The 13,268-nt window shown below is 43.8% G+C and overlaps 2 protein-coding genes across 8 annotated transcripts in view; one reads left to right on the forward strand and one right to left on the reverse strand.

The window, feature by feature from the left end:
* The window catches only part of SLC31A1 (solute carrier family 31 member 1), a 34,351-nt gene extending 24,542 nt beyond the window's left edge, over positions 1-9,809 (reverse strand). Inside the window, exons 1-2 of one of the 4 annotated variants that reach the window (XM_048512567.1) lie at positions 9,508-9,802; positions 4,122-4,282 (exon numbers count right to left, since the gene is read on the reverse strand). The gene's annotated coding sequence lies outside the window, so the exon portion shown is untranslated. Of the gene's footprint in view, positions 1-4,121; positions 4,305-9,424 lie in introns of all 4 variants that reach the window. The other 3 variants (XM_048512568.1, XM_048512569.1, XM_048512570.1) reach the window with 3 other exon arrangements.
* Positions 9,810-9,847: 38 nt separating this feature from the next.
* The window catches only part of FKBP15 (FKBP prolyl isomerase family member 15), a 35,772-nt gene continuing 32,351 nt past the window's right edge, over positions 9,848-13,268 (forward strand). For 3 of the 4 annotated variants that reach the window (XM_048512559.1, XM_048512560.1, XM_048512562.1), the window contains exon 1: positions 9,848-10,090. In XM_048512559.1, the coding sequence (XP_048368516.1) occupies positions 10,038-10,090 (53 nt within the window). In that variant the 5' untranslated portion in view covers positions 9,848-10,037. The remainder of the gene's footprint in view (positions 10,091-13,268) is intronic. The other variant, XM_048512561.1, reaches the window with a different exon arrangement.

Consider the following 13,268-nt stretch of genomic DNA (forward strand, 5'->3'; position numbering starts at 1 on the left):
TTGTCTATTCAACAATATTATTGCCAGGGGAAACTGGCTTGGCCGGGATACCAGAGATTACTCCCTGTGCTGGCATTTACAGAACAGAGAGAGACGGGGGCAGGGCAATGAAAACGGGGCACAAGATCAAAAGACTCATCCCAGACACCAACAGGCAGCTTCTAAAGATGAGCACAGGAGAATGATTAGAGCAGGCCAAACAGCATCAAAAATTGGGACAGGTGGTTGTTACCAGTGCATACAAAAAACACTGGCAGAGCTACCATCAGCTCAAGAATGTGGGTTTTCCCCTGGAATGTATTGCAACAGGCTATCAGGAAACATTTTGTTTCTAAGAAGGGGCTTATTATGTGCATTACTGTACACAATGAAGTTTCCATCTAGCAGGCTTTTGCCAAGATTTTTTTTAATGTGAGGGGCCACTGCTTAACTTTGAGTATGTGTTTGTACATAAGGTCTCAGATGTAACCTCCAGCATTTTCACTCAGTGGCCCCCTGCGGCTATAGATCAAGTGTGCCATAAACCTGAAGGCTCTTTTTAAAGTCCTTCTCACTATGCACTAGTCTTTTCCATTTAACCAGGGATGGCAGAATGGCTCCAATAAGCCTCTTCTTTTAGCTGATGAATTAAAATACTTTTATGCCCCAAAGGTTCATTCTTAACGGTTCATTCAATTCTAGTGCTTCTGGCTTGGTTTAACTAATACTCTTCTATTTTGCTAATGCATTGACTCAGACAACTTTTACTCTGCCTTCCTCCCACAAGGAACTCCAGGCGCATTATAGTGATGAATTAAAATGTAGTCCTAACATGCATACAGTTAAAACAATATCCAAAGGGCAAATCACAACATTTAAAAACTCTTTCTCAGCTTCAGGTATCAGGCTGGGAAGCCTCATCTATCTTATGGAGTTCCTTTCTGTCACATTACATAATCGAGGTGATAGAATCCCATTTTGTAATCCAGATGAAAGAACACTTTTTATTTACTGATGTGTGTAAAGTGCTATCAAGTCGCAGCTGACTTATGGCAACCCAGTAGCGTTTTCAATGCTAGAGACTAACAGAGGTGATTTGTCAATGCCTTCTTCTGCATAGCAATCCTGGAATTCCCTGGCAGTCTCCCATCTAAGTACTAACCAGGGCCGACCCTGCTTAGCAGCTGAGATCTCACAAGAAAAAGCTAGCCTGGGCCATCCAGGTCAGGGCTTTGTTTACCTACATGATCTAATAGGCCATAGTCTAAAGAACGCATTTGGGGGCTCTGTGTCCTTGCTTGCTGATTGAAGTTTATTCAGTTGCTATGCAAGGAAGATTGGAGGCTTCTTTGAGTGGAAGGGAGGAATGCACATTTTCTAAGTGAATTTACCCACACTTACTTCCTCTTGTGCCACAACTCTGCTAATTGGTCTCTCTCACTTGATGACTGAATAGTGTGCAAACAATCTTATCAAGTATCAGGACTGTGGAGAATTTCTGCCCAAGACCCTGGAATGCTGCAGTCAAACAGTACCAAACTAGATGCAATGATGACCCAGTTCCTGGTAGGCAGTTTCTTCTTGTTATCAAAGCCACACTGAAATGAAGAGAAAACTGTTCCTAGAAATTCCTATACTGAGAGTAACAACACACACTTTTGTTTACTTTAACCTTGTAAAAGTTTCCTTTGTTAAGGCTGCTTCTCCAAATTCAAAGGTCAGTTCTTTCAAATGTTGCCTCGTTCTATTTGCCGTAGGCATGTGAGTATGTGGGGAGATTATAGTACAGTTTGACAGCACAGGCATTATTGCAACAACTATCTGGTCACAGTAAAAGCACAATAACCAAAACGTACTTGTAATGACAAAAGCGCTGCTAGGAAATGTGGACACAGCTCCTTTTTCTTTCCAGTATTCCCAACCATCAGGCCCTGGAAATAGTCCATGGCTCAGTGGAAAGAACAAGATTTTGCACCCAGAAGGAACTGGTTCTGGTAGAGGTTTATCCCAGTCTGGCTATCTGATATCCTTGACAATTTCTAATAAAGCAGAGGAGACCATGCTGAGCTAGATAGACAATCCAAATCAACTTACTAAAAACAGTCTCATCAGTTCATAAGGTACCTATCAACTACTGGTGAATCTCCATGGTATCAGGATAATTAATATCCATAATACATAATAGGGAAAAATCTAAGGAAGGAACTGAAATGGAGAAAACCATTTCCTACTCACACAATTTAATGAGAATTATCCCCAATACCTTTTGTACAGAAGCATGAAAGTTGCTTTTCAAGGTTTATTGTATTCAGGGATAGAGACAATTTGGGGGAGAGCGCCTACAAAAAAATGAGATCTGTTTTTTTCCATTAAGTGATATTTATATTTCAGTGTGTTTATGTTTAATTGATCTTTCACTCTTAAAGGGGTATTTCCAGGTCAAAAACTGTACAGTGAACTGCTGAAGAATAAGGATGCACCCGTACCAAGAAAGACTGGAACACAAATCATATGCTCTGTGTGCAAAAGATTTCTGGCTCAGCCCTTCGGGAGTCACTGCCAAGCATAATAGATGGTGCTGGCCACATAAGTATGCATCTGTATGTATGTATAACTTGGTATGAAGGCAGATTTAGAAGTACCATGGTCCAGCAGAGAGGCATCACTAGTTTCTAAGCTATCTTCAGCCATCAAGGAGTCAGAGCATCCCTCAGCAGCTCGGAAGGATATTTACTTCAGTTTTTCCGATCACCCCTGGCAAGAGATCAGTTTTCTACCCACAACAGATCAAAGTTTCTAAAGAGCAGCTTTCAAAAGCATCCAGAACCTCTGTATATACCTAGGGGGTAATGATTAACTTCCAGGCCACTCCAATTTGAATCTCTGTCTTCTTCCAAATTCTCAATGTACTTCAATTACCCGCAGGAACTAGAAGAACAATTCATTCTGCTCTAGACATCTGTGAAGCGCAACACGAGTGAAAAAATGGGAATACAATCAACTAGTGCCTAAGCAACCAGATCCTACAAAATATTACTGTTTCTGATTATCAAAGACTTTCACACGAACTTTGAATAGCCTCCCTTGCTCCCCCTCAAAAATAGCCTCCCTTGCTCCCCCTCCCCCCTCAAAAATTTGGCTGTTTTTCATTACACTAAGGAGTCTCAGGTTGGAGCCTAAACCCATGCATGAGATAGAAGTGGTGCTGAAAAGGGAAAAGAAGAGGTCACGGTTACATGGAACAGATATTTAATGGGATCACACTTTGGCTGTTTTGGGTTTTCCAGGCTGTGTGGCCACAGTCTGGTAGCTTTTGTTCCTAATGTTTCACCAGTTCTATAGCTGGCAACTTCAGAGGCAACCCACAGTAAGATGTGTGTTTCACTAGGACACTGTCACAGAAAATCCCAAACAGCCAGTTGATTCTGGCCATAAAAGCAAGGCATTTGACCACAGCTCATTTTCCAGTGTGGCAACTGCTTTGTCACTGAGTCTTCCATGCAAATCAGACCTACAGCCTTGAATTCTGCCTAGTTACTATTGCTGTTTACTGATGATGACAAGAGTTGCTGCTTTAATTACAGTTGTTAGGGATCAACATCAGACTTATTGATACAAACAGCTATCTTGGCTTGAAAGGAAAAGCAAACAGCAAAACAGCAATTGGAAAAAAGACACCATAAGAAATTTACCTGCATAACTCCATTCTGAAAGCTGTGTATGCTACAACAGAAAGAAAACAGGCCCGGCCCTGGACACAACTTTGTCAGTTAACACATGCTCATTTTGGCATGACCAAACTTGACTTACCTAGCATAATGGATAGTTTGGTCATTCAGTATCCAGTCTTTTAAGGGCAAGGTATTGATATTGGGGAAAAAAGCATTGAGCAAGGCTATGGAACATCATGTATGGATACTCTAACTTACTCATGCTGTGCTTACTTTAAATATATGCACAGTCAAATCTTTGAAGTTATTACAACTGCACTATCTGGCGCCTGCCCCATCCTTCTACTCTAACATATCCAACCAGTGATCTTTTATTATTGGCCAACATTAGCATAAAGCCCCTGTTTAAGACATTCTTGACTCAATGTAAAAGGAATAAGAAACACACGCAGTAGTCCATGAAACTCTTACCTCTTTGCTATTCCACTGGAGGTCAAGAAGAGCTGTTGTCCCAGCAATAGGATTGTCAAGTTGAGGCCAGATTTTCACCCTGGTCCAGTTCAACACTACTCCCAAAACTCCCACTTAGCATGCGTTCCAGCTGCAGGCAATGGGACTTGGGTCCCTGTTCACTGTCAATGAACAAAAATGAAACTATTCACTTTATAGAATGCCAATACTCAGAGACCTAGAAAGGCACATAGCACTTGGCAAGAAGCAGAAAGACGCCTTCATAGCATTAAGTTTATTTTCGTACCTCCTTCTTGCATAAACATTCTTGGCCTACCAAATTGCCTATCCAAGATCAGACGGGTCATTCATCAGGCACAGCCAAGATCCAGAAGCAGTTCTTGTGGCTTGAATTTTGGTGAAGTGCATATGTGTGTGTGGCAGTCTAAAACATCAAAGAAAAAGCAGCAAGATCCCAGCTCACCTCTTTCTCGTTCTCTCTGTAAGTGTGGCCTCTGAATGGCCGACAACATTGGAGCAGTGTTAGGAAAATAAAAACTGATACTCAGATAGTCAGGAGATGGTAAGAAGCACTTTGGTCCATTTTATATGACAATTCAAAGGTATTTAAAACAAGACGCACAAGTCTGCACACGTACCAATTTTTATTTGTACTTTACTACATTATCTATTACACCTGTCCCACTTGGGACTCAAGGTAGATTACACAAAGTGAGTCCATCAAATGGACAGGATGGGAAATTCAGTAAACAATGCAATCAGATGAGGGTTGTAAAAGCCAACCAGAAGGCTTAAAAACAGAACTGAAGGGAAAAGTAAATATGTAACATGACACGTTAAATGATACAAAGATTCCATAGTAGGATCTAAGTTTGAACAAGTTATACACAGTAGTATAGACTCCAGTCCCTAATAATTTATCTAAGTAACCATATGAATCCTTCAATACAATGCAACTGTTTTGCCTGTGTAGAAAAGTCCTCTTGAATAACTCAGTATTGCATAGTTTGCCCAAACCACCTGAGTAGGAATCTTCTCTCTCAGGCAGGTCGTTCTAAAAGGAGGAGGCCACAGCAGAGAAGGCACGTATAAGGACAGTCGATTTTGCCAATTTGCAGGTTGGCAAATGCAGAAGACCCTGCTCCAATGAGTGAAATCGCTGAGGCAGAGTATTAGGGGAAAGATGGTATCACAGATGATCCAAGGCCTTGACACTGAACATGACAGCCAGTAACTTAAACTGAGCACTGCCTGAAGGATGGAAGTGAAATTCATGCTCTATAACTCCTCAATACCTGAGTCTTGGTATTCTCAACCAAATGGAGTTCCTGATAGATTCTGACAGGAGACCAATGTACTGGGAATTATAGTACTCTGGTTTTACTGTGGCATGGATCCAGGTGACCAGATCAGACATATCAAGGTAAGGGGCCATCTTCCAGGCTAGGTTAAGTTTGCAGAAAGCCTTTTTTGCAGCTGCACTGTGTCTCCAGTAATAGTGATGGGTTCAATATAACCCCCCCTCCCCCCGAATCTTAACTGAGCAAGAAAGGGTCAGCTGAATTCCACCAAGAGCAGGACGCACAATGTCATTCAAGATCTCCATCTGCCGAATCAAACATTATCTCTGTCTTTTCAGTTCAGTTTCAATTTGTTCATTCTTAGCCAATTTACCACAGCAACTAGACAGTTATTCAAGACCTCTACCACACAACCCAGAAATCCCAATAAAGATATCTAGACCTTGGCATTATTCACATATTGATGACAGCCAGTCCCAAACCTACAAATGATTTGTCCTAAGAGCTTTCTACAGAGATTAAAAAGTATGGGGGACAGAATTGTACCTTATAGAACTCAACAAGATAGGTCCAATAATTATGATAACTAGTCTCCAACAGCAATCCTTGGAATCTGATCCCTGAGAAATTATTTGAACCAGTCCAGCGTGCACTCTAATACCCACTTCTGCCTCCAAGCATCTCACCAAGATGGTATGATGTACTGTACTGAAGGCAGCAAATAAGTCCAGTAACACCAACATAGCAACCTAGCCTTTGTTTCTACACTCAGACAGAGATAATCAACTAAAGCTAGCAGAGCCATCTTTGTTCCCATAGGTCAGCCTGAAGCCAGACTGAAAAGGGTGTGGAGCAGATGAGTTATCCAAAAAGGCCTGGTGTCTGTCTATTACTGCTCTCTCAGTCACTTTGCCAAGACCAGGCAAGTTAGAGTCCAGTGATAACTGGTCACAACACTTTTCTGTAAGGATTATTTTTAAAAAAGCAGTGGATAGATTTCTGCCTCTTTGAGTGGCCAAAAGTTACTGCCCTGAGTTAGTGACTGACTTAAAAGAGATACCAAGAGTTTGTTGATATGGTCCTTATTTGATTTTATCAGCCACAAAGGGAAGGGGTTCAGAGTACAAGTAGCAGTCTTCACCAATCCCAGGACTTTGCTGACATCCATCATGGAAACTGAGACAAAATGAGCATGAATAGACCAGGTGATGTGTTTAAGCCTTTCTTCTGATGTGACTGTATTACAACTGACATTCAGATCGGAGTGTATTCTTTATATGTTAAATAACCTGGCAAAGATATCACTGCTAATTGTCTCCTCATAAAACAACAAAGACTCTGATTTTGGCATCAGCACTGGCACAACCTGAACAACTGCTATAGCTATAGATTATGAGCTAGCTGCTGCTATAGTAGATTAGTAACATTTCTTTGCCACTGTCACCACCACTTCATAGGTCTTTCCAGGGACTCTGTAGCATAATGTATACGATTCAGTACAGGTTCGCCAGCAGCATCATTGTAGACATGTCCCAGTCCTCTTCAGGTCACCCAGTTCCACGGTAAACCAGAGAGCCGGTTAATGCTCAAGGGCAGGAGTAGTTCTAGAAAGACAACCTTGTTGATAGTTTAAAGAAGCTTCACATTCTGCACTCCCACTGCACCCTCAGCTGAGCATTTGCTTGGGATCCTAAAATCCCCAAAACAGGGGTCTTCAAACTATGGCCCTCCAGATGTTCATGGACTACAGTTCCCCTCAGCCCTGCCACTTGGTTATGCTGGCAGGAGCTGATGGGAACTGATGGGGCCCAGAACATTAGAATACAGTAAGATTCATGACCCCACTACAGGTGGACCATTTTAACCAGGCCCTTTCTCACACAGGTTGCTTGAGCCATATTCAGTAGGTATTGGTCAGATTGTGCTGCAGGTCAAATCCTTAATTCTGAAACAAAGACTTCTCTCAATTGCTCAGTGCAAAGAATTAAAGCCAGTGTGTGACCTCTTTCATGTGTTGGACCTATCACAATATGATCAATGCCAAGGCAGTCAAAGAGTCAACAAAATACTGAGCTGCTCTTGGCAAGATATCCTTGGCATAGATATTGAGGTCCCTTGGAACAATTAGTCTAGGAGCCTCCACTACCACATCCAATAGCACACCTCTGCTAACTCAAGAATGGTGTGCACTGTGAACTAGGTGACCAGTAGACAAGAAGAATACTAATGCCAGTGGAGGTTTGCAATGGTAGTCCACAGAAGGTGAAGGGTTCATGGAGGATAACAGCTACACACACACCGACCCTTTGTACAGGGTTGGTGGAGAATAGCATAGCCAAGGGGAGTTGGTTAGGACAGACAAACCACATAATTTTCTTGCAGCTATGTTTCCGTTAAGCAAGGCAGGTCCAATTCTTCTTCTTCCAACAACATCTCATAGAGGTGTGCCGATTAGTGTGTCACTTATCTGGTGTTGCACAGTCTTAGCGTAGGCAGTCCTGTCACTCCAACTACCACTTCAAGCTTATCTCTATCCATGCACCAGCTACACACTACGTAGAGTACTTGATGATAACACAGAGTTTTAATTCACCTGCTTTTGCTGAAGCACTTTTCAGAAATCCAACTGGAAGCACAACAGCTAGAAAAAAAACACACCATGCTTCCAAAACATCAGTCTTAGCCTGGCTTGTAAAAGAAATTAATCCAAAAGACTTTAAAAGATCAGTTATTCGGGAGAACTTGCTGGGCCACAACTTTCTGAACAAAGACATTCTAAACTAGCAGCAAAACTGCCGAATGCCAACGAGAACAATGGGAGGCAAGCAAAAGTGCAGATTAAGCGTAATTTTCCAAAATGCAACAGAACAAATTGTACTATATCTCCAGAAAGGTGTTAACTGCTAGCAGTCAGCATCTGAGTTTGAAAGACAGTCCTACATAAGGCAGAGAATTACCTTTCGGGTGTTCTAGGTACCAGCACTACATTATTCAGCACCTGGGAGATGTTATGCTAGGCAAATTCATCCACCTCTGCCCAGACATTTATCTACAAAGTATTCAGAAACCATAACCACAGAGAAAGCAGAGGTGGAAAAATTTCAAACTGTACATGTCATCCCCATACAATATCAGCAGGAACTTGGGACTCCTGAAACACAGGATCTTTGCCAGCCCTGCCTTTTTAAAAGTGCAGAAAACCCTTACTTTGTATAATTTAGTTACAAAGACCAGGTCACCCATAGAATAGCATGTAAACAATCCTACCGATCACAGATAGATTCACTCATCCCCATCCCTTCCAGTCTTTCCCACTAGATTGTAATTTGCCCCGTGTACTTTTCCCCTTCCCACTCCATCCCAGTCTACCCTTATCTATCCCATCCAGCTTCAGTTCTAAAGTCTACTCCGCCCTGGACCACACCATTCTAGCAGATCCTGCATTGAGCAGAGGGTTGGATGTATAGATGTATAGATGGCCCCCTTCGACTCTATGATTTTATTCTGATCATATTCTCATCTCCCAAAACTTCCCTTCAGCTAAACTCTTCAGAACTGCTTCCTCCTCTCGCCCTCCCCCCATCTTGAGGGGACAGCAAAAGATCTACCCCACTCCAGGTTCACCCTCCTAGTCGCTCTCTTTCGCCCTTTCCACTCTTCTCAGCCTTTCTCCCTCATCACTATTCTCCACGCTTCTTTATCTTTTCCCGACCCCGTTCCCTTCCGACCTCATCCTTACTGTCCATTTCCCTCCAAGCCCCCACTCAGTCTTGACCCGAGCAGCTCCATCCCACTGGGGGGGGGGGGGGAGAGCGATTTTGCCGCCAAGTGTTTAAGGAGAGGGACGTTTACTTGCAGCTGGCAATCCTCCTCTCTTCCCCTAACGCCACTGTAATTCCCTCTGCCCCCCTCGTTCATGATTGCCTGCTTTTGACCCACCTTCCATTCTCCCTTACACCAAACCTCTCCATCACCCCTCGTCCACGCGCTTGCTTTCCTCACCCCACTAATATCCCTCATTTAAAAAGCCGCAGTGAAGAGGACAATCCTGCCGCCGAAGTTCCGGTATAAGCGGGGAAACTCACTTGTCGTCACCTTCCCCGCTGCGATCCAGCAACGCGTCTCCTCCTCCTCAGCGTCCCTCCCGATCTCCTTCAAACGTGTCTCCTTCCAGCCGACGAGCTTCCTCACCCGCTTATTAGACAACGCAGCCGTCACGTGCCCAGAAGTTCCCGCCTCCGTCCTTCGGCAGTCCATTCCTATTAATAAAACTCGCTTCATTTTCTGCCCTCTCTTCCGCCTTTCAATCTCCGCAAGTCCCGCCCTTCTAGGGGGACAAGGCCCGCCTCCGTTAAACACGCGAAGGACGCAACCGCGCTTTTCGAAGAAGTTAGGTCTTTCTCGTGATCCGTAGCTCATCGTGAAAATCACGCGGTTCAGTCGCCGGCCGCTTTCACTTCCTAGTTTGGGGGCGGTCACTTTGTTGAGTGCGCTAGTAAGAACGCCGGCTGGTTTTGTGACACTGTCGTGAAAGGAAGTGCAGTTGTCGTGTTTTGCGGCATCTCGTGCCGCTTCTGTTCTCAGGGCGGCGAGCGGTTGAGGGAGTCAGGGGAGAATGTTCGGGGGCGCCGAGGAGGATGACGCGGACTTCCTGTCTCCGACAGGCGGGTGAGGCTCTAACGGGGCGGGGGAAGAGAACCATCACTCGGAACCGGAAGGGGAAGAGGGGGGAGTGCGCTGCTTCCGTTCACCAGCACAGCCCTAGAATTTATTTTCAGCCAGGGTGGGTTTTTCGTCTTTGAGCGTCACAGGCTCAGTTAGAGTCGCCTTTGGACACGCTCAAAGTGTCCCTTTCTCCCAAAACTCAGGCAAAACCCAAAATCTAATTTTCTGTGTGACTTCTCTGGCCTGGGTTGGTGGCTTTTCAGCTTTTGAATGTGTTTGAGCACACGTAGAGTGTTTTCTCCACTCAAATACCCCATAAACCGTCTATAGTGAGGCTTGATATATGTATTTTGTCATTCTTATCAAGACTCATTTGGCCAATATTATGTTTTTATTGCAATTGGTAGTATAATTGTGTGTGTAAAGTGTCAAGTCGCAGCCGACTTTTGGTAACCCCATAGAGTTTTCAGAGCAAGGGATGTTTGTATTTGTTTGCCTTTGCCTTTCTTTGCAGAACAATTCTGGCATTCTTTGGTGGTCTCTCATTCAGTTATTAACCAGGACTGACACTGCTTAGTTTCTGTAATCTGACAAGATCAAGGTATTATAATTTGTTGGTGTATTAAGTGATCTATTTTCTGTACTCCTTCCCGTGTTACATGGTTTAGAGTGACCAATAGAGCAGGTGCTTTGTAGGTGGAAGAAAAACTGCAGTGGTGGTTTCTGATGAAGGGAACTTCAAGTCCTAAGAACTCATACCCTACAAATCTATTTGGCCACTAAGATGCTACTAAACTGGAATTATTTATTTATTATATTTACACCCCACCAAAAACACTTGGGTGCTTAAAAGGTGAAAAAACAATAAAAACCATAATGAATAAAATATAACAATTAAAGCAGCAATAAAAATCACATCAAAATAAACTCCATCCAGCCAATAACTGCTTCCAGGCAGTAGTCTGGCACATGGAGCTCCTTTTCCAACTGATGAAATGGAGAGATAGAGCTGAGTGTCACCCACATATGGATGACACTTGACTCCAAATCCCCTGTGACCTCATCCAGCAGCTTCATATAGATGTTCAACAGTGTAAGCGACAGGACTGAGTCTTGGGTGTTCCCAGGACTGTAATCAGGAGGCCGCTAAAGCTATCTTCTGGAACTGACCTCAAGGGAAGGAATCAGAGCCCGCCCGCCCGCCCCCCTGCCCCACCCCACCCCACCCCATTCCCCAGAGGCAGTCCGGCAAAACTCCATGGTGAATTACATCAGAAGCTGTTGAGAGATCAAGGAGAACCTACAGGAAGTATTCCCTCTGTCCTGATAATGGTCATTTGTCACAGTGACCAAGGCTGTTTACTTACCATAACTGTTCCTGAAAGCAGATTGACATGGGTCCAGAAAATCAATTTCTTCCAAGTTAACCTACAGCTGCCACCGTCTCCCAAGACTTTGCCCCAACATGGGATATTGGCCAATGGGTGATGATTGCCCAGCACCATAGGGTCCAAAGAAGGCCCTTTCAAAAGGATGCAACCACCGCCTCTTTCAGGAGAACTGGCACTACCCCCTCCATCAAAGAGGCATATGACATCTCCTGAATGAGCCAGCTTTCCTCCCATCCCCCAGGAGCCAGCTTTTATCAGTCAGACTGGACAACATAATAGGCCACATTACTGCAAGTAACTTGTCCACATCCTTGGACCTCAAGACTCAAATAGTTCCAATAAAACCGGACTAGACCATGCCCTGGACACCCCACAGGGTTCTGTTCAATGTTGGAATTCAATCTTGCGTGCATCTGAACGACTTTACCTCAAAAGTGCACAGCAAAATTCTTACAATAGATCCCAGGGGACCCCTTGCTACAGTCCTCCAGGTAGAGTACAGCAAGCCATTAACTACGTTAAATAACTGCTGAACTTGCAGACACAATGAGGGTGGAGAAATACACCTTCTTCACTACTGCCCCATAATAAGTAGCAATTATAGGTCTGATAATTAGGCCCAATAATTAATCACAGTCGTAGTGGTGTGGAGGGTTTGGGGTGGGATCTGAATGCTGTGAAGTCTTGAGCATGTTGTGGTTGCTAAGTCTCTGATCCCTAAATTGGATTATTAATTGCTTCCATCACAGATTATTGTGAAGGTAAAGCAAGTGGGTGCAATCATGCCAGAGAGCTGTTGTTCCAGTGTCCAGGTTGTCTTAAAACTCGATGGGTTGTGTAGAGATTGAGTATCTGAAATCTGAGGGACTATTGCAAGTGCCTGATAAGATAAACCAGGAGGTCAGATTGTGCAACAGAGAGGCTTAGTCGGCAAGAGTTTGATTATTCATTGAATAGATCAGGATCGCAGGAATAGTTTACTAATAACTGAAAGAGGGTAAACGAGTCCTACTGACAGCCCAAAGCCATTTCTTCAAGAGTGGAGGCAAAGAACACCCTTGTGATTGTGTCTCTGTTGCCAAAGACAGCTGACAGACCAGAAAGGAGTATCTGAAGTTGAGGAAGAACCTTGATACACTTTAAAGTTTATGTCTGTAATGTGGCATAAGTGTTTTTGAGACAGAGCCCAAACATATTGCATACATGTTTAAATGCAAAGTTCTTTCCCACCTTTGATACCAGAGGCCCTGTTACGAGGGAAGCCCAGGGAGTACATTTATTGGAATTCTTTGGGGTTCTAGGATGCTTTGTCTTGGAGCAGAAGTTTGGACTGCTTTGAGACTGGTCTGAGTCTGTTGTTTTCTCCCTTCCCCCACCACACAAAGCAAACTAAACATGTGAGGGCCATGTGATGAAACATGTGATGAAGCGACCATGAGTCTTCTCTTAAAGCCTTACTGGGCGTCAATGAGATGCCGCCCCTGACAAAAAATGTTTCAGCCTTAATCCCTCTTTCTCTGTCTCATGTTATGAGTCCCTCATATATGCCTGCAGCCGTTTTCTCTCCAGTGGAAATCTGAAGGAGAGCCGCTTGGAGTTTGCTAGAGAGCCGTTTTTGCTCACAAAGTCATATAGTCCTCTATAGAGATTGCTGTTTGTGCAGATATAAGCCTGCCTTGGGAAATACAAGCTGCTGTTTTGTTGCTGATACTCCAAGATGGGAAGAGATTGTGGGAGGAGGAGTTCCGCTTGAGAAATCTGCAATGAAGCTTCAGTTGATAAGACTGGTA

This window comes from Sphaerodactylus townsendi, linkage group LG12 (assembly GCF_021028975.2).
Source record: "Sphaerodactylus townsendi isolate TG3544 linkage group LG12, MPM_Stown_v2.3, whole genome shotgun sequence".
NCBI lineage: Eukaryota > Metazoa > Chordata > Lepidosauria > Squamata > Sphaerodactylidae > Sphaerodactylus > Sphaerodactylus townsendi.